Source organism: Vombatus ursinus, unplaced genomic scaffold (assembly GCF_900497805.2).
Source record: "Vombatus ursinus unplaced genomic scaffold, bare-nosed wombat genome assembly UNPS02003292.1, whole genome shotgun sequence".
Taxonomy (NCBI): domain Eukaryota; kingdom Metazoa; phylum Chordata; class Mammalia; order Diprotodontia; family Vombatidae; genus Vombatus; species Vombatus ursinus.
The window spans coordinates 5,701,505-5,722,449 of NW_020943070.1; the positions used below are offsets into that span (position 1 = coordinate 5,701,505).

Consider the following 20,945-nt stretch of genomic DNA (forward strand, 5'->3'; position numbering starts at 1 on the left):
GTAGATAAACATAATGAAATGAGAAACCTGGGAAGACTTGTATGGACAGACGCAGAGTGAACAGAAGCAGGAGAACAATTTATGCTATAATAACAACAACACTATAAAAATCCCTCTTGTACTGGAACCTTTCCTAACCCCTCTTTATTCTGGTGCCTTTCTTCTGTTATTTCTTACTCATCCTGTCTATAGCTTACTTTGTATATATTTGTTTGCACATTCTTTTCCTCATTGAATTGTAAGTGCTTTGAGGCCAGGGACTGTCTTTTACCTCTTTTTATTTCCCCATAGCTTAGCACACTGCCTGACACATAGTAGGTGCTTAATAAATATTGATTGATTGATAAAAATTAATATTTTTCAAAGAGTTAATAGCTCTGATTAATGTACTGACCAACCATGATTTCTGACGACTGATGAGGAAGCTTGCTCCCCACCTCTTGACCAAGAGAGAATGGACTGAGGATGCAAATTGAGACCCACTTGGTTGGATAAGGCCAATATGGGGCATTCATTTTGCTTGACTGGCATTTTTTTTTTACAAGAGTTTTCTTTTTCTTTTTTTTCTCAGTGGTGAGGGATGTTAATTGTTAATTAAAGAAAATAAGTTTTTATTTTTAAAAATGATCTAAGGTCTCTAGACAAAGTACCCTCCCTTCAGTTTGGGAAAAGCAGGCCTTCCTTTGGAAATCTCTAACACTCTCTAAGTCATTCTTTTCCATGTATTCCCTGGGGTGCTTCTTCCTGGCCAATGTGTTGGGAAGTGAGTGGGGTGTAGCCTTTGTGAAGACTTCTCAGGGTGGTGATAAAGAGACTGTCTGGAAACTGGAGGCAGGCTCCAAAAACAAAAAAAAACAACAGGCCTAAGTTTCGGTTTCCTGGAAATTATTCAACCTGTGGAATCCGGCCCTCCCCTTGATCACCATGCCACTATCACATCAGCACTGAGCTGGCCAAGTAAGGACATACACATTTTGACTGGCTATACCCTTTTCCTTGCTCTTTGTCTCCTGGGGAAGATTTTCGCGCCTAGAATGTAAGCCCACCTCCCAGCCAATGGGATTGAGGGACAGTGGCGGGATGGTAGTTTCTTGTTTGCGTTAGGACATATAACTTTGCTTTGTCCTTCGTGCCTCGCCTCTCTCCTGCTGGTAGTGCACTGGAAGAGCAGATGCCCCTTCTGGGGAGATTGTGATAAAAAGTAACTTTTGCTTCCACCTTGAGAAGTCTCTGAATTTGATTGTGTTAGAGTCACTGTACCACACAGAAGCAAATCAAGAATGGAAAGTTCTAGGGTGAGGTGAGGAGGGCTGCAGCTTCGGGTAATAGTGAACCTTCAGGATCATAGAGGTCTAGAGGCAGAAGGGACCTCAGAGGCCATGGATAACAGCACTTTTCTTTTTTTTTTGGCTAGGCAATGGGGTTAAGTGACTTGCCCAGGGTCACACAGCTAGTAAGTGTTATGTATCTGAGGACAGATTTGAACTCAGGTCCTCCTGAATCCAGGGCTGGTGCTCTATCCACGGTGCCACCTAGCTGCCCCCAACAGCATCTTACATATGAAGAAATTGAGTCCCAAGAAGGCTTAGCATCATAGACTTAAGCTGGAAAGGGCCGCAGAGGTCACCTACTTCAACCCTGTCGTTTGACAGTTAAAGAATCTTGAGCACAAAGACCTTTAAGTGACTTGCCCAGGGTCCCACAACTAGTAAGTGTTGGAAGCAAGATTTGAAATCAGATAATCTGACTAGAGCTAGGACCACCATATTTCTTTCAGGTGGCTCAGTTGTCTTTGTTTTTTTTGTTTGTTTTGTTTTGTTTTGTCTTTTAATAATAAATTTATTTATTTATTTTTAGTTTTCAACATTCACTTCCGTAAGATTATGAGTTCCAAATTTTCTCCCCATCCCTCTCATCCCCCCCACCCCAAGACAGCGTGCAATTTGATATAGGCTCAACATATACATTCATATTAAACCTATTTTCACATTAGTTATAAGAAGAATGAGAACCAAGGGGAGAAACCACAGGAAAGAAGAAACAAACAAACAAAAAAGAGAGAGCAAATTGTCAGCTTCCATCTGCATTCAGACTCCAAAGTTCTTTCTCTGGATGTGGATAGCATTTTCCATCATGAGTATTTTGGAGTTGTCTTACATCCTTGCATTGCTGAGAAGAGCTAAGTTACCAAAATTAGTCACCGCACAATGTGGCTGTTATTGTGTACAACCTTCTGGTTCTGCTCACTTCACTCAGCATCAGACCATACAAGTCTTTCCAGGTTTTTCTGAAGTCTACCTGCTCATCATTTCTTATAGCACAATAGTATTCCATTACATTCATATACCACAATTTGTTCAGCCATTCCTCAACTGATGGGCATTCCCTCAATTTCCAATTCTTTGCCACCATAAAAAGAGCTGTTATAAATATTTCTGTATATGTGGGTCCTTTTCCCTTTTGTACGATCTCTTTGAGATACAGACCTAGAAGTGCTACACAGTTTTGTAGCCCTTTGGGTATAGTTCCAAATTGTTCTCCAGAATGGTTGGATCGATTCACAACTCCACCACCAATGCATTAGTGTTCCAATTTTCCCACATCTTCTCCAACATTTATCATTTTCCTATTTTGTCATGTTAGCCAATCTAACAGGTGTGAGGTGGTACCTCAGAGTTGTTTTAATTTGCATTTCTCTAATCAATAGTGATTTAGAGCATTTTTTCATATGACTATAGATAGCTTTAATTTCTTCCTCTAAAAACTGCCTGTTCATATTCTTTGACCATTTATCAATTGGGGAATGACTTGTATCCTTATAAATTTGACTCAGTTTTCTATATAGTTTAGAAATGGGGCCTTTATCAGAGACACTGGATGTAAAAATTCTTTCCCAGTTTTCTGCTTCCCTCCTAATCTTAGTTGCATTGGCTTCATTTGTGCAAAAACATTTCAATTTAATGTCATCAAAATTATCCAATTTGCATTTCATAATGTCCTCTATCTCCTGTTTGGTCATAAATTCTTCCCTTCTCCATAAATCTGATAGGTAAACTATTCCTTGATTCCCAGTTTGCTTACAGCATCAGCCTTTATATCTAAATCATGAACCCATTTTGACTTTATTTTGGTATATGGTGTGAGATTTTGGTCTATGCCTAGTTTCTGCCATACTCTTTTCCAGTTTTCCCAGCAGTTTTTGTCAAAGAGTGGGTTCTTATCCCAGAAGCTGGGGTCTTTGGGTTTATCAAATAGTAGATTACTATAGTCATTGACTACTGTGTCTTGCATACTTAACCTATTCCACTGATCCACCACTCTATTTCTTAGCCAGTACCAAGCAGTTTTGATGATTGCTGCTTTATAATACAATTTAAGATCTGGAAAGGCTAGGCCACCTTCCCCTGCATTTCTTTTCATTAGTTCCCTTGATATTCTGGACCTTTTGTTCTTCCAGATGAATTTTGTTATTTTTCTTCTAGCTCTATAAAATAATTTTTTGCTAGTTTGATTGGGATGGCACTGAATAAGTAAATTAGCTTAGGTCAAATTGTCATTTTGATTATATTAGCTCGGAGGTGGCTCGGTTGTTAACAGTTGTGCTTGTGTGTGCACTGGGGAACCATTTGGTCTTCGTTCATCTCCACCAGGCCTTTCCAAACTCTCAGCCTCCTTCAAGGCTAACCCTCATGCCTGGGACGGAGAATTCCATTCGACTCAGGAATCATTTATTAATCATTTACTGTGTACAAGGAACTGTACTTGAGTGGCCACACAAGGAACAGAGCAGCCCCTACCTTTGAGAAACCTTTGTTTCCATTTTTGGTGTGTGGTGGAGGGAACAGGGAGGCCTAGAACCTGTACCCAGGGACAGACATCAAAAATAATTAGAGAAGGGAGTGAGGGAAACAGCATTAAAAACACCCAGGTATCCTATAGGAGGTGACCCCTGAACAGGGAGGGTGAAGGACCCAACTTTGGACCCTCTGCCAGAAAAAACCATCCCAGGGATTGAAAGGAAACAGAACAAAACCAGGACAAACAACCTGGAAGGAAGTGACCAGAAGAAATGGTATCCACCAGGCCCCGCCCACATTGGGTATGTAGTCTCAGAGTTTCAGTTTCAATACCGGTTTGGCTGGCCAACGCTCTGGGTCAGTGGGTGGTTTTTGGGAAACCCTACTTTCAACCTTGTCCTGGCTTTCTTTTACCCACCAAGTTCAAGGCTTGGACTCCTTTTGGGCACTCCCATCCTCACCCCTAGTTGTCTCCCTCTGCTCCCTTTCATTAGCATTGATCTCTAGCCCCTGGGCTACCTGCTCTCTGGTTTTGTTCAGAAACCCTGAGGGCCTTCCCCCCAGATCTATTTTTTTTATTTTAATTAATTAATTTAATTTTTTGATATTGGGGTTAAGTGACTTGCCCAGAGTCACACAGCTAGTGTTATATGTCTGAGGTCGAATTTGAACTCAGGTCCTCCTTACTCCAGGGTTGGTGCTCTATCCACTGCACTGCCCTCCCCCTTTTTTTAAAGAGGCCATTCTCTGCCTGTTTTCTAGCTGACACTTAATCACTGAATGGGCGCTGCCTCAGTCAAACTGAGACCTGTTAAAGACCTTTGCGCTCATGCAGCTTACATTCTACTGAGGGACACAGCAGGCCACAGATAGGTATACAGACAGTAATTTACTATTAAATGTCCTTTATAAAGCTCTTTCAAATTTACAAAGCGCTTTAGGCATATCGAAGCAAGCCTATGAGGAGATGAATAGGATCACTGCCACTAGGTACCTGCCCTTCTCCACTCTAAATTCCCTTCCTGCTCTGACATTCCAAGTTCTAAATTCCTCCCAGGCTCTGACATTCCATGACTCTCTAAACTATGTCCCTGAACGTTTGCACAATTATAGGAGAGGCATTCAGTATGGGTGTGGCGATTCCTCTTTAGTCTGTTAAAAATAAGCCTTTAAAATATTCTGGTTTCACTTTTGCTTTTAAATGCCTTAGGACAGAAGCTTCCCTCAGAGACTTTTGTCCATTCCATCCTGCTGGCTGGCTGAATAGAACCTGGAGAGGTAAGAACATCTGTGCTCGATTGAGGATTCTTTTGTGCTGGTGCCTGGGAGCTCAGACCCCAAGACCTGGGGGGATGATAAAGTCTGGCTTCAGGGGCTGAGGGCAAGAACAGAGCCACCCATGCAAGAAGGAAGGCAGCTGGCGAAGGAGTGTGGGGCTGCTCTGGGGAGCTTCCTTAAGGTCAAGACAAGGATGCCTTCAGCTACAGGAGCTCTGCGGTGTGTGTGTGTGGGGGGGGTATTTCTAAAGCCCCCAGCTTCTCTGGGGTTAACAGGGGCCACAAGATTATAGATGCTGAGAGTTGGTTAACCTGGGTGAGGGGCCAGTCTGAGCAGACAACCTATATCTTTGCTAAGGAAAACTCTCCTTGTTCTCAGAAACTTCTTAAATTTAGAGAGTGGAGAGAAAGAGGAGGTGTACTAATGTGCAGGGTCCAGCCTCTGATGCTCCCTGCAAGAGACCTTTTTTTTTTTTTTTGTTATTAGGGTTAAGTGACTTGCCCAGGGTCACACAGCTGGTGTCAAGTGTTTGGTCTGAGGCCAGATTTGAACTCAGGTCCTCCTGACTTCGGGGCTGGTGCTCTATCTACTGCACCACCTAGCTGCCCCTCCTGGGAGACCTTAAGCAAATCTGTTAACCTCCCCAAGCCTTGGTTTCCTTATCTGTAAAATGAAAGGATTGAACTAGACGGTTCCTGAAGGCCCTTTCAGGATCTTACCTGTAACTCACCGCCCTCTTCTGGGGCTCACTTTCCTCCTCTGTGAAATAAGTACATGGGATGAGCAGCCACCCAGGTCCCTTCCTGCTCTGGTTCTGGAAGCCTCTACCTGGGGTTGGCCCAGGAGCTGGTGTTCTTCCTTTGCTCTCCCAGACTATCGATCAACCCAAAGTGTAATTCTGGGCTTCGGGTCCACTTGTTTGCCCTGACAAGTTCAGCAACCATGGCGGGCACCCCTGGAAGGCTGGGGTTAGTCCCAGCCAGTGTTAAGCTTCAAGGGCCTTTCTTATCATCCCTAATGAACATTTGGTGCCTGCGTTTTTCATCATTCTGTGGTAGGAATCCTATAATTAATCCTATTAATTAATTTTTACAAACATTTATTATCTCTCCCTTCCCAATCTCTCTCCAGCAAACCATTAAAAAAAAAAAACTACAGAAAGAAAACCCTGACAACAAAGACATAGAGACCAGCAAAATGAATTTCCACACTGGTCATATCCAAAAAATGCATGATTCATTTTGGGTTTTAAGTCCATCAGCTTTCTGGTAGGAGGTGGTTGTGTCTCTTATCTGGACTATTGCAACCGCAAACCCAGGGGACCAAAGATAAGAGGGAGTGAGGCCTTGTCCTAGGGTCTTGTTTGTATCAGTGTAGAAGTGGGGACATGTAAGGGGAGATAAAAGTGATGACATTTGTTTCTTGGAGCTTCTCAGGGCAATTGAGGGGAAAAAAAATCTGAATTTGGAGTCAAGAGGCCTGGGTTTGAATTCTGTCTATGCCATTTACCATCTGTGTGTCACCCTGGGAAAGTTTCCTGAACCTCAGTTTCCTTGTCTGTCAAATGGAGATAATAAGATGATACTACCAGAGTTGATGTTAGTGAAGTGCTTTGCAAATCTCCAAGAGCTCTGCTAGCAGGAGTTGGAAAATGGCGTGTGCTTTTAAAAAGGGCATCATTGTTTTAGAGCTAGAGGGACCTTAGAGACCATTTAGACCAACCCCCTTTATTTTACAGATGAGGAAACTGAGGCACACAGTGAAGAACTGACTTGCCCAAGGTCACACAGATAGCAAGTACCTGAGGGAGGATTTGAACTCATGTCTTCTTGACTCGAGGTCAAGTGCCCCATCTATTCAACCACCTAGTTTCTTGAGTCTGTGGGTCCTCCATGGAGTAGGCTCACCTCATGTGGAGAAAGGCTTGCTTTGGTTCTAGGCTGGGTTCAAGTGATGGTCACAAAGATGCCCCACATGGAGCGATGTCCCCTTGCTTTATGTGAACCCCATTCGTGGCCTGGTCTGGTTCAGCTCCTCCTTTACAGGAGAGGACTCTGAGACCCGGAGAGACCTTCCCAATGTCACAAAGGTGGTGAGCATCTTGGGCAGAACTGGAACCCAGGGCCTCTGTCTTGAAAGTCAGTCAGGGCCGTTCTCACTGCATCATGATGACTCAAGTGATTTTCTGCACATAAACATTTTTAAGTAATTGCTACTTCACATACCAGGGAGCAGGAGCCAGAGATAAAAACGAAAAGGAGTGCCTTCCCCCTGCAGTTCAATGGGGGAGGGAAGCTGTGGGTGGGGGCTGGTTTATGTAGGATGTGGAGCCCAGTCAAGAGAAGGGAGGTGCCAGATCAAATTGGGACAACAGGAATCAGGGCCTAGATCATCATGGGGCGGGCAGATAAACCAGGAGTTGATTGGAGCAGGCAAGGATGTCCTCGGAACAAACAAGGTGCATGTTGACTGAATAAGCTAGATTAGCTTTCCAAGGAGAAGACCCGAGTTCAAGTCTGACCTTTGACAGTGGCTGTTTGTCCTTGTATGTCATTTATCTTTCTGAGCCCCAGATGACACTCCAAGACAGTTTCAGATCAGACTCACCTACCTCTGCTTTGGTTGAGGGAGTTTCTTTACTCCTGTGAAATCACAGATAGGACCAAAAACATTGAACTTGAGTATGATCTGAGAAGCAGATGGCAAAGAGGATGGCCTCCTGAGGTCTGAGCTATCTTTCTACCACAGTCATAGGGAAAGGAAGCCAGCAGCCGAGGCCACTGGTCCTGAGAAGGGCAGGAGTCTCTTCAACACTCTTTATTATTATTATTATTTTGGTGAGGTAATCGGGGTTAAGTGACTTGCCCAGGGTCACACAGCTAGTAAGTTTCAAGTGTCTGAGGCTGGATTTGAACTCAGGTCCTCCTGACTCCAAGGCTAGATCTCTATCTACTGTGCCACCTAGCTGCCCCTCTTCACCACTCTTAAAGGGTCAGTAGATAGCAGAGAAGAGCAGAAAGAGTCCTAGCTCTGGGCTGATGTTTCTTCAACTGACCCTTATACAATGGCCACAAGTGGAGAGTTCGTTAAGAAGATAGGGAACAAGGGAGTCAGGTGAGAGCCCTTCAGGAGAGAGCTGTGTGGTAAACTGAGTGGCTCCTTCCCAATATGTCTGTTTGTTGCCTCTTATCCGGGCACTTAATTTCTACTCAGTTTCTCCTCTGGGTAGCATCAGAATATAGCTTATATTTAGGTATCTGTAGTTGTGGGTAGAACTCTGCTCCTGTGCAAGCACTCAGGCTAACAATGTGTATCAGATCAGTTAGATAACCTTTATTTCACCCAACCCATTGACTCATAGTACCGCATAGCTGAGACTGCCTTGGAAAGGCAACACCCTTGAGGCTGAGAGAGAGAAAACCTTTGGTTCTACAGAGATCCCCATGCCTTTCCTCCTTGGGGATCTTACACAATCCTCTAGGCTTACAGTGCTATCCTCAAGCCTGAGGCTCCCTGAAAGAAAATCATACCTTTAGGGTTACTAGTGCCAACCACCACCCTCTCACTGCAGTGGAACATTTTCAATATATTCAAAAAGTATTTACACAATGTTTTCTTAAACTTTGTTTTCCTTCTTCCTGTCCAGAAATGGGTGAATGAGAAGCCCTGGGCCCCCCAAAGCAGAGAGGAATTGAATTAACTATTATATGATGACTAGGCTTGGGAGAGATTTGCGACTAAGAATGTTTTGGAGAGGTAACCCCATGGCTCGTGACCCAGAACCAGAGGGGAAAGATAGGTTAGAGAAGTAGAGGAGAGTTCAAATCCAGCCTCAGACACTTGATACTCACTAGCTACGTGGCCCTGGGCAAGTCACTTAACCCCAATTGCCTCACCCCCCCCCCCAGAAAAAAAAAAGAAGTGGAGGGGACCTTTGAGGTCATCTTGTCCAAGTTCCTCATTTTACAGATCTTTTCATTCCCAGCACCGTCTTCTGTGCCATTCATGTGGCAGACACTTTACAAATATTTATGTGGCTTTTTTCCCCTTTTGTTTTGGTTTGAAAACATTTAAATTCATTTTTTTCCCCAGATTCCAGCTACACAGAGAAGTTTATTGAGGTTACAAGGACAATTAACTAGTAGAAAATACACATTCAGTCTCATCCCTTTTCTTTTAAAAAAAGTTTTATTAAAGTTTTTCTGGCTAGATAGAGGTATAGATTAGTAGATAGGCAAGAATATCGATGGTAGATAGATGCATAGACAAGTGGATAGATAAGTAAATAGCTCTAGAGATAAGAAGATAGATATGTAGATAGATAAGTAGATCCATTCATAATCAATAAACATTGATTAAGGTCCCTACTATTTGCTAGACACCCTGCAAAGGGCTGAGGATACAGAAAGGGGCACATAATCCCTGCCCTCAAGGAGCTCACAATTTAATGGAGAAGACAACAGGTAATTAAACATGTACAAAGAAGCTACATATAGGATAAATAGGAAATCAGTAAAAGAGGGAGGGCATTAGAAGGAAGGGGGGTTGGGAATGACTTCCTTTAGAAGATGAGATTTGTCCTGGGACTTGAAGCCAAAGAAGCCAGTAGGCACAGATGAGGAGGAAGAGCATGCCAGGCGTGGGGGACAGCTGGAGAGAATTCCAGCCACCAAGAGATGGAGTATCTTTTTTTGTGGTATAGCCGGGAGGCTAGTGTCACTGGACCGAAGAGTGACATAGAAGCGGGTAAGTGTAAGAAGACCCGAAGAATAGGAAGGGGCTAGGTTAGGAAGAGTATGGAGTGTCAAACAGAAATATATATATATAGGTAGGTAGATAGGCGGATAGATGGATAGATGGATCAATGGATGAATAGATGGGTAGGCAGATAAGTGCATAAATAGATCTATAGATAAGTAGACTCATAGATACATAAACAGATAAGTAAATAGACTAGATAGATAAATAGATAGCTAGATACATAGATAAGTACACAGATAAATAGATACATGGATAAGTTGGTAGATAAGTAGATAAATGGGTAAGTAGAAAGATAGATAGATAGACAGACAGACAGACAGAGATACAATATTTATTAAGCACTTGATATACAGAAGGTAGGTGGTGCAGTGGACAGAATGTGGGGCCTGGAGGCAGGAGAACTCATCTTCCTGAATTCAAATCCAGCCTCAGACACTTACTAGCTGTGTGACTCTGAGCAAGTCATTTCACCCTGCTTGCCTCAGTTTCCTCATCTGTAGAATGAGCTGGAGAAGGAAATGGCAAACCACTTCAGTATCTTGCCATGAAAACCCCAAATTGGGTCATGAGTAGTTGGACACAACTGAACTGACTGGACAGCACCATGAACATGTGAGGCATCGTGCTGAGCAATATGGATACAATGATCTAAGACGAGTCCAAAGGACTCGTGCTGAAAAACGCTACCCGCCTCCAGAGAAAAGGCTGATATTGTCTGAATACAGACTGAAGTATACTTATAGTCTCTCTCTCTGAGTTTTCTTCCACAAAATGCTCATTTGGAAGTGTTTTACACGATTGCACGTGTATAACCTCTATCAGATTGTTTACCATCTCTGGAAGCAGGAAGGGGAGGGAGGGATAGAATTTGGAACTCAAAACTTAAAAAAGAAATGAATATTAGAAGTTGTTTTCACATGTAATTGTGGGAACTTATTGTGGGAAATTGTAGGAAATAAAATATTTTTAAAATCTACATTTCTGGATTAATTGCCTGTGAATAAATTAATGAATGAAGAACATTTGGTCAGCACTTAACTATGTACCAACCACTGCACTAAATACTAAGATTATATTATATATAATATTACAAGTATATCATATATACTATATGGATGATGTATTAGTTTGCTCTGGTCCTTCTGATCATATTTTGTCGATTTCATTGATTTGGGGGAAAAAAATCTCAGAATTGTTTAAATTTGTATTTTTCTTCCTATTAGTGGTTTGGAGTCCTTTCTCAAATGGTTGATCGTGTACTTTTCTTTAAGTTCTAATTTCTAAATTTTCTTTTTCAAAAAATTATGATGGTGAACATTTCTTCTTTTGCAAACTTCTTATTCCTATCCTTTGATCACTTACCTTTTGAGGAAGGGTTCTTAGTCTTATATTTCTTGCATACTGGTTCCATGCTCTTTCCATGACACTGAGGGAGAACCATGGACATGTAGCCAAGATAATCAAGAAGGATGGGCACTCAGGATCAAACGCTACAGAGGTGAAGGACGAGAAGGACACATGAAAGAGTGCTTGGCAGTACAAGGGTCATCAATGACCTCAGCTGTTTCAATAAAATTCTAGATTTGGAAACCAGATGCCAAAGGGTTGAAGAGTGGGCGGTTGGTGAGGAAGTGCAGGCAGTGAGCTGAGAATATTCTTTCTAGGAGTTTGGCAGGGAAGGGGGAGAAAAGAACTTGGTCAACGTTAGAATGCTGTAGAAAAGTTAATGTTGTTTCCCATCTCTAAAGCAACTCCATCATCTTTTGACTTCTGCTCTTCACAGGGGTGATACTGATTGACCATCTGATATCCTGAACCTAGAGTACGAAAGCATGGATCATCCTGACGAAGATATGACGTACGAAAAAATGCAGCATGATGTGAAAATGTTTTTGACAGACTTTCCCATGACAAAACTGCAGCTAGAAGAGCACATCCAAGACCTTTATTGCACAGCAGACAAAATCGAGAAGATTCACAAGGACTGCACCATCGCCGGTGTTGTAGCTGGCTCTACTGGTGTTGTCTCTGGCATCCTGACCGTAATCGGGTTTGCTCTTGTACCTGTAACAGCAGGAGGGAGCTTGATCCTCTCTCTAACTGGGATGGGGCTGGGAGCAGCAGCTACTGCCACTGGTATTTCTGCAAGCATTATTGATAATGTGAGCGCCTCACAGGGGAGGGCGAAGTTAGACAATGTTGAGGGAAGGACAGGTGACATCTTGGAAGCTCTATGTAAAAACGTAAATGGAATTCTTCCGGCAGTGGGGAGGTTGAGTAAAATCTTCAAAAATATTGTCCCAAACTTCCGTGCCTTCAGCCTGGTCAAAGCCAAGCCAGGCTTGAGCAAGACTTTTCAGGGCACGCTACTGGCCATGACCAAAGGAGCCAGGATAAGGGGTGCGGCGCTTACAGGCGTTTTTGTTCTAATGGACATAGTCACCATCGTGCAAGATTCAGTTCATTTGTCCAAAGGGGCAAAGGCTCCAACAGCAGAAGAACTGAGAGAGAAAGCTCAGCATTTAAAAGAGAAACTGCAGGCTCTTTCCGAGGTTTATGAGACCCTGCTGGAAATGGAGACTCAGTTGACAACCTAAAAGCCGTGGGCCAGGGCAGTCTATGGACAATGGATGAGGGTGTCCCAGGAGAGGAATAAAGGGAACTTTACTTTAGGCTCAAGTTTTTAGAAACAGTTGTCAGGGAGAAAAGAGAAAACAGAAAGATCACTGCTCTTTGAGGCCAATTATCTGAATTTAGTCCTGCCTCTGGATCACACAGCTACAAGACTCTGAACTAGTTGCTTTGGACTCCTAGGGTTGAAAGTCGAATGGATCAATTGTTGTAACTGTTTTATCTTACAGCCTGGGGAAGGGAGGGGGCGGGGCAGTGCAGATGAGAGAAGGGAATGACTTGTCCAGGATGATGCATATTTTAGTTATTTAGAATGAGATTTCCCTTTTTATTATTGCTTCTTAGATTTTGTTATAATATACATTGTAGTTGATTTTTGAGGGTTTATTTTGTAATTTGCAACTTTATAAAAGCTATCGTCTCAGTAAGTATCTTCACTGATTCTCTAGAATTTTCCAAATATATTGTCATATCTTTAGCAAATTGTGAAAGTTTTATAAAGTTTTACATATATGTATATCTATGTATACATATATGTGTATATGTATACATATATAATCTCACACTCATATACATGCACACACAAATATACTTTCAGAACTCTGCCAAATAATTGTCAGGAAAGTGGGCATCCAGGCTTTACACCTTTATTTATAGGAAAAGATTCAAGTGCATCCCCATTACATATGATGCTAATAGCTCTTGAATGCTTTTTGTGGTATTTTTTGAAAATTCCTCGATGAGTGAAGTGAGCAGAACCAGGAGAATGTTGTGCACAGTAATAGCAACCTTGTGCGATGACTGACTTTGATAGACTTAACTCTTCTCAGCAATGCAAGGATCTAAGACAGCTCCAAAAGACTCATGATGGAAAATGCTATCCACATCCAGAGAAAGAGCTATGGAGTCTGAATGCAGATCGAAGCATACTATTTGCACGTTCGCTCTCTTTTTTGTTTCTTCCTTTTTATGGTTTCTCCCATTGGTCCTAACTCTTCTTTACCACATGAAAAATGTGAAAATATGTCTAATATGAATGTATATGTACAGCCTGTATCAGATTGCATGCCATCTTGGGGAGGGCAGGAGAGGGAAGGAGAGAAAATTTAGAATTCAAAATCCTATGGAAGTGAATGTTGAAAACTAAAAATAAATAAATAAATAAATATTTTTTTTAAAAAAAAGTTCCTCTACACCTATACTTTGTAGGGTTTTTAGCATGAATTAGTGTTGTACTTTCTCTCAATGGATGCAGACAAAGCCTTTGACAATCATGTGGTTTGGGATGTTTTGATTTGTAATATAATTGCTTAATATGGATTGCTTTTCAAATGTTGAACCATCCCAGTATCCCTGGTATAAATTCAACTTGGTCATAATGAATGATTTCTTGGATAAATCTCTGTAGTCTATTTGACAGGATTTTGATTAAAATTTTGAATTAAAGGGACAGCTAAATGGCACAGTGGATAGAGCACTAGTCCTGGATTCAGGAAGACATGAGTTAAAATCTGGCCTCAGACACTTGACACTTACTAGCTGTGTGACCCTGAGCAAGTCGCTTCACCCCATTGTCTCACCAACAAACAAACAAATAAAAATTTTGAATTAAAGAAAAATTTTGAATTAATATTAAGGATATTGCCTGTAATTTTTCTTCTGATCTTTATCTTTCCTTGGTTTAAGTATTAGGGCTATATTTGTCTAATAAAATATGTCTTTGTTTTAATAAAAATACAGAATTCTTTCTTTCTTAATTTTTGAGAATAATTTGTGTAGTATGAATACAAATTTAAAAGTTTGATAGAATTCTTTTGTGAATACTTGAGGACCAAGAGCTTTTTTCTTTGGAAGTTCCTTTATAGGTAGTTCTATTTCCTTTTAGGAAGGAGAGATCTTAAATAACCCAATCTCTTAATCTCCTCTCTGGTCTTCTCACAGTTTGATATTTTATTTTTGAGTTCCTCTATTTCTTGTTTTAGGATATTACTGTATATGATAGGTTCTGTTTTTTTTTTAATTTCTTCTGACTTTACTTTGTTATTTGCTATTTCATTGATTTAATTTTCTAGCCCCTTTTTTTAATCAGAAAAATCAACTTTAAAGGTTAATTAATTTTATTAGTCTTTTCAAAGAACCAGCTTTCAGTTTTACTTCTCATTTCTATGGATTTTTTATGTTTCCAGTTTATCTATTTCTACTCCAATATCTTCTATTTCATAATTATGGGTTTTTCTATTTGTTGGCTTTCTATTTCTTTTAATGCATATTCAGTTCATTAATTCTTTCTTTTTTCCATTTTGTTAATCTATGTTTATAGGGATATGATATTTCTCCCAAGGTCTGCTTTACTGCATCCCAGAAATTTTGATATGTTCTTTCATCATTATCATTTTTCCATATCTTTTTCTATGATTTATTCTTGAACTACACATAGGATTTCATCATTAAGTCTATTTGTGTTTATGTCTTTTGTCTGAGGTCCCTGAACCAATGGCTATTTTTATTGCATTATGTTCTTTAAAAGATGTATTTATCATTTCTACCTTTTTATATTTGTTTTCAATATCTCTTTTCCCTAATACATAGTTAATTTTTGTAAAAGTTGCACGTGGTGCTGATAAATACATAGATTCTTCTGCAGTCACATTTAGAAGATGTCATAAGTCTTTTAGCTCTAGTTTCCCTAGCAATTTTTTTCAATGCCATATTTTCCCTTTTGTTTATCTTTCTTATCCAAAACTGAAAGAGGGATATTGATGTCTCCTGTCCTTACTGTGTTATTATCTATGTTGTCCTCTAGATTAGTTAATTTTTCCTTTATAAATTTGAATGCTAAAGCTTTTGGAGTATTTAAGTTTATTACTGATATTGGCTTGCTGTCTATGGTTCTGATGGAGTGGTGTGACCTGGACCCTGAAACTTCCCCACACAACCCAGTACCCGGCATAACTCGAGGCATCAGGCCCAACCCAGTCTACCCAGATACTCAATAATCTTTTTAACTGTCCTTTCGTTGTGGCCCTACCACTTAACTCCTTTCCTTATCTGTACCTGGCCCACCCCAGGCTACTTACTACTCTTTAATCCCATCTAGATCTTCCCACAGTCTTTTTCTGTATAAAAGTACCAATCTTACCCCTATTAAATCACACAGATTCTTAGAGTCTCACCTGCTTTTATTGGCATCACAATAAACTCACTACTCTGACTGAACAAAGGCTTGGGTGGTAGAGTTCTTTCAAGGCAGCCCTGTCCTGTACCCTTGCTTTTTAGTGTTTTCAGCGCCCCAAATTGCATCAGTTCCTACGGCATAATGGAGTTTCCTTGTTTTTTCCTTTTTATTTTTGGATGTTTGTTTTTGCTTTGTCAGATACCATGATTGTAACTCCTTCTTTGGAGTTGCATAGTAATTTGATGCATAGTAATTTTCCCCCATTCCCTCAGTTTTATTCTGTGCATGTATTTTTTTAAAAAGATTGTAAAATTTATCCAATCTATCACTTTTTCATTTCATTGGCTTGTTTAATCCATTCACATTTAAAGTTATGAGTTAGTTTTATATTTTCCTCCATTTGTCTCTAATACTATTTTTTAAGACTATGATTTCCCCCCCTTCCATTGTAAACATAGTACTATGTCTCTTCAGTTACTACAGTTTAATCTGTTGCCTCTTTCCCTTTGATTTTTTGTTTCTTATTTCTTTTTTGCCACCTCTGCTTTTATCTGGGCATTTAATTCTTCCTCTCTTTATTTTCCTCAGTTTCATCTTCTTCCCTTCAACTAGTCCTGGTCATTAGTTATATTATTATTATTATTATTTCATTTTTTTCTCCCCTTCCCATAGAGGATTTCTTTCTCTCACTCTCTTCACTATGCAGCCTCCCTTTATGTCTAATCTAGACCCTCATTCTCTGTTTCATAGTCCCTATACTTATCTAGTTCTTTTCTACTCTCTGTATTCATTACGGAATTAAAACTTCCAAGGTACCCATTCTAGGCTCTCACATCTAAGAAGTTTCTGCTGATTCCTTGTAGAGCTCACCCCACCTCACCCCTTTTCCACTGTGTCTCACTCTCAGAAAAAATGCCAATTCCTGCAGGTTATAGAGAGGATGCTGTCCATGGCAGGACCTTCCCCCCACACCAAATGACCCTGATTATGCAGCCCACCACTGACCTATACCTTCCCCTGGTCACTTTTCTTCCCCGTTTATTTTAAAATGTCCTCCCTGAGTCCATACCCTCCCAGCTCCCACAGGCTTCTATTGTCCCAGGAGCTCTGATCCCCACTCCCCACTTCCTAAGACAGATAAGTAGTCTTTTAAAGCATCAAATTCTCACAGATAACATTCAATGCAAGGTCTCTATCTCCCTTCACAGAACATCTCTTCATCCATAAGAGTACTCATCTGTGGCACTTCTGCCTAACACAAAAATAAGGCCTCTCCCTTTCTCCTCTTTTTCAGTTCCTCTTCCCACCTCCTCACTGATGGGGTTATGGGATGGAACCTAGACCCTTAAAAGGAAAAGATCTGAACTTTCCCACACAACCCAGTCCCTAAATCCAGTCCCTGGCATAGCCTGAGGCATCTGGTCATCCCAGTCTACCTAGATACCCAATAATCCTTTTAACTGTCCTTTCATTGTGGCCCTACCACTTAATTTTTTTCATTGCCTGCACCTGGCCCACCCCAGGCTACTTGCCACTCCTTAATCCCATCCAGATCTTCCCACAGTCTTTTTCTGTATAAAAGTATCAGTCCCATGCTCATCAATTCACAGATTTACTAGAAATCTTGTCCACCTAACTAGTGTCATAATAAAACCTCACTACTCTGACTGAAAGAAGGCTTGAGTGGTTAAATTCTTTTGAGGCAGACCTGCCCCGTATCCTTGCATTTCAGGGCTCCCAGCACCCCAAACTGCAACACTCACCACTCCCCTGCAGACTCTCCTCTTTCTGAGAAACAACAAGAGTCATTTTCCCCTCATTGCTAGTGCTCAACTTGACCAGGATACATGACACACTCCTCTCTATCCTCCTTCTCATCTCCCTCCCTTGCATGCACCCTCCCATTTTGTAATTTCATTCCGCAAAAAACATTGATTTACCTGTAGGTGGGGTGCCATGAGGTTCATTTCATAATGCCCAATACCTGTCTCTTCAACATCGCCTCCTCTCCACCATCATAACCACCTGATTTCTGAGTTCTTGTCCCCTTGCATACATTTAGAAAGAGGTGTCTTACTGGTCACTCTGCTGTCCCTCTATTGCTATTGCTGCCCTTGGCTGTTACATTCATTCACTCTTCCTGCATTTCTATTGTTTGGAGTGTTTAAAAAATAACCTCTTTAGATCTGGTTTTCTTTCTAAGAATGCTTTGCATACCTCTTTATTATTAAATATTGATCTTTTTTTTTCCTTTTATGGTTAAGTCAGATTTGCTCACTTTGGGCTACATTTTGAGCTCCATTGCTCTTTGGAACACAATTTTCCATTCCTTTATGCATTTTCTGGTAGGTGCAGAATAATCAAATTTCTTTTCCTTTGTATTTGAAGAGCTTTCTCCAGTTCACTTACAGAAATTTGTTATTTCTCAATGGGATTATTAAATTTAACCACTATGTGTCTTGGAGTTTGCAGCCTTAGGTTTTTCTTTTTCTAGAGGTAATCTTTTGTTTTTCACTTTGTTTTCTATTTATAGGAGTTCTGGGCAGTTTTCATGTATTATTACTTGCATTGTGATATTTAAGTCTTTTGACCTCTTATGCTTTTGAGGGAAATCTATAATCCTTAAATTATCTCTATTCATCCTGTCTTTGAAATCAACATTTTTTGCTTGTATAAGGACTATGTTTTCTTTTAATGTTGTTGCTTTTTGCTTCTCTTCTTTCAAATTATTCTTCCCTTCTACGTATTTGCATTCCCGATTATTCTTTCTTTTATTTATTTGGTGAGATTTGCCACAGCAGATTCAAGTTTTTCCATTCTGCCAATTATTTTTGCTGTGCAGGCCATACATTCTGCCCTCACAATTCTCATTTGTTTTTAAACCACTCAGCAACAATGTGTTGTACTTCCATGGTCTCCTCAAAATCACCGGGGTCCTCCGCTTTATCTGGTCTTGAATCATTTTCCTTTGCTTGCAGTATTTATTCATGGTTGCTTGAAATTGTTTACTATATCTTGAGGCAATATTTCATTTCGCTGTTATTGTTTTCCCTGTTGATTTATCTGCTTATTCTCAAGGTCTCTGAGTTTTCATCCTCTTGAGATCGTTGGTAATTTCAGTCTTTTCTCCCTAATTCTTCTCTATTGTTTACTTTCTTACTCCCTCCCCTCTGGCAGTAGTTTCCCCTGTGGGTTGGATTTCAAAGCATCTCAGTCCTTACCCACACTGAGCTCATCAGCCTAGGTCTCTGCTCCTGGTGACTTATGGAGGGACAGAACTGGCCCCAGCTGGACGCCAGGCTCTTTCTTTCTGACATAGTAGAGTGCCACACACACAGGGATCCCAAACACACCCCGCCTCCACACCCGCACACACACTTGTGTCATTTTGCTCCATTCCCTCTGCTCCTCACATCCTTGACCCAGTGATACAGAGCTCTGCCATGATGTTGCTAATACAGTTTGGGAAAATTTCTGCCCTTTGGAGTTTGGATTTCCTTGGCACTGGGAGGAGGTGGGGATCATGCTAAGCTCTACTACAAGCATAAATATGTTTATTACAAAGGCTACCAAAGGGCATGATCAGGAAGAGAAATCCAGATTTTAAAGGTCTTTAATATCCAGGATACAAACTGATGAGTTTGTATTTTATCATAAAGGAAATAGAGTGTCACTAATAATGCGTGGTTCGGGTTCTGACCTTGAAAAGCATACAATCTTGCTCTGGAAATTTAAACACTTGAAACAATTGGTAAAGAATGAGAGATACTATGTAATTGCTAAGTTGTGTGGGCATCCTGGGCCCTTGTCATTTGTCTTGACTTTTGTTTTGCTACTGGACTTCAGTAACTTTGGAGAAGAGAGTGAGGCTGACGACTAAGCCGCTCTGCCTCACTCAAATCCAATTTAGGCACAAGTCAAGACATCACCCTCAGGGCAGCAAGGTGGCCAAGTGGATAGAGCACCGGCCCTGGATTCAGGAGGACTTAAGTTCAAATCCGGCCTCAGACACAAAATACTCACTAGCTGTGTGACTCTGGGGCAAGTCACTTAACCCCATTGCCTAGCAAAAAAAAAAAAAAAAAAAAAGACATCACCCTCATGAAGTCATTGGTCTTCTTCAAGAATGAAGGATGAACAACAAGACATGTGTCCTGCTCTATTTCCTCTATTAATTAGCTCTCCCAGAGAATGCTGTTGCATCACAGAATGTGGCCATGGAGCTGGCTATTGTGGCCTCAGAAAATGTCTACAGTTTTGAGCCTGAATCTCCACAGCCCTGGAAAGAGGGAGGGAGAGTCAGGATGGGGAGCTGCATTTCATTGTGAGCCTATGGGTAGGCTCGGCTTGTGCAGCCTGACTGCCAGGAGCATGTTGGGAGTTTGATGTAGGGCGACTTTGTGACTGTGGGCATTAGTTTACGGAAATGTTATACTGTCTGCAATTATTTTAAGTGGAATTTCTCATTCTGTCTCTCCCTGTTGCATTTTGTTGGTCATATATAGAAATGCTGATGATTTGTGTGGATTTATTTTATATTCTGCTGCTTTGCTGAAATTGTTAATTGTTTTGACTAGTTTTTTAGCTCACTCTCTGTGGCCATTGTATCATTTGTAAGGGGTGATAGTTTTGTTTCCTCGTTTCTTTTTTTTTTTTTTTTTTGTAAATGGAGCAAGACAAAAAAATTCCAATGACTTTTATTTGAAAATATTTCCTATTAAGTTGATTGTCAATTGTGTGATTGGTGAGATAGCAAAAAAGTAAATGGTGGCAGAAGCTTCTGACCTGGACTGTTGCTATGTAAGGGAACACGTTATGCTATAGCACTGTTATTCAACTCAAAAATCCTTCAGATTCTCAGGTTGCCATGTATCACTTCATACCTTGGCAAAGGCACACCATTATTCCACTCACTCAGTCCAACAATGGGGAGATATGTTCTAGTGTTATGGGGGTGGGAAGGAGTTTCCCAAAACCTCTACCTATGACCCCAAAATGACCTCCAATCTACAATTGTCATTAAAAGAAAAAACAGATTAAAAAGGGAAGTAAATGATCAAGAAATTAGAACAAAAAGCTTGATTATCAGGGGAACTGAGGATCTAGGCCTAGTAGCAGAAAACAATTTGGGGAGGGCACCATCCAGGTTGGAGGTTAGTATGTGAACCTCCTTGATTTGTTGTCTATGAAAGTGTTGGGAGGCAAGAGGCCATGGAGGGACAATGAGAGGAATTGAAATCAGCTCCCCTGGTCTCCAGCTACTTCCCATTGTGGTAAATAAGGCCACATCCGGGAGTCTGACA

At 40.9% G+C, this 20,945-nt stretch overlaps 1 protein-coding gene across 1 annotated transcript; it reads left to right on the plus strand.

Moving 5' to 3' along the window:
- The first annotated feature begins 3,808 nt into the window (after nucleotides 1-3,808).
- On the plus strand, nucleotides 3,809-13,282 carry LOC114051006 (apolipoprotein L2-like). The gene is made up of 3 exons (XM_027873117.1): nucleotides 3,809-4,099; nucleotides 5,008-5,075; nucleotides 11,620-13,282. The coding sequence occupies exon 3, from the start codon at nucleotides 11,669-11,671 to the stop codon at nucleotides 12,431-12,433; it is 765 nt and encodes a 254-aa protein (XP_027728918.1). The 5' UTR covers nucleotides 3,809-4,099; nucleotides 5,008-5,075; nucleotides 11,620-11,668; the 3' UTR covers nucleotides 12,434-13,282.
- The last annotated feature ends 7,663 nt before the right edge of the window (nucleotides 13,283-20,945 follow it).

What these genes read in the sequence shown, in the direction of transcription:
- LOC114051006 (XM_027873117.1), top strand. Translation starts at nt 11,669, where the DNA reads ATGGATCATCCTGACGAAGATATGACGTACGAAAAAATGCAGCATGAT.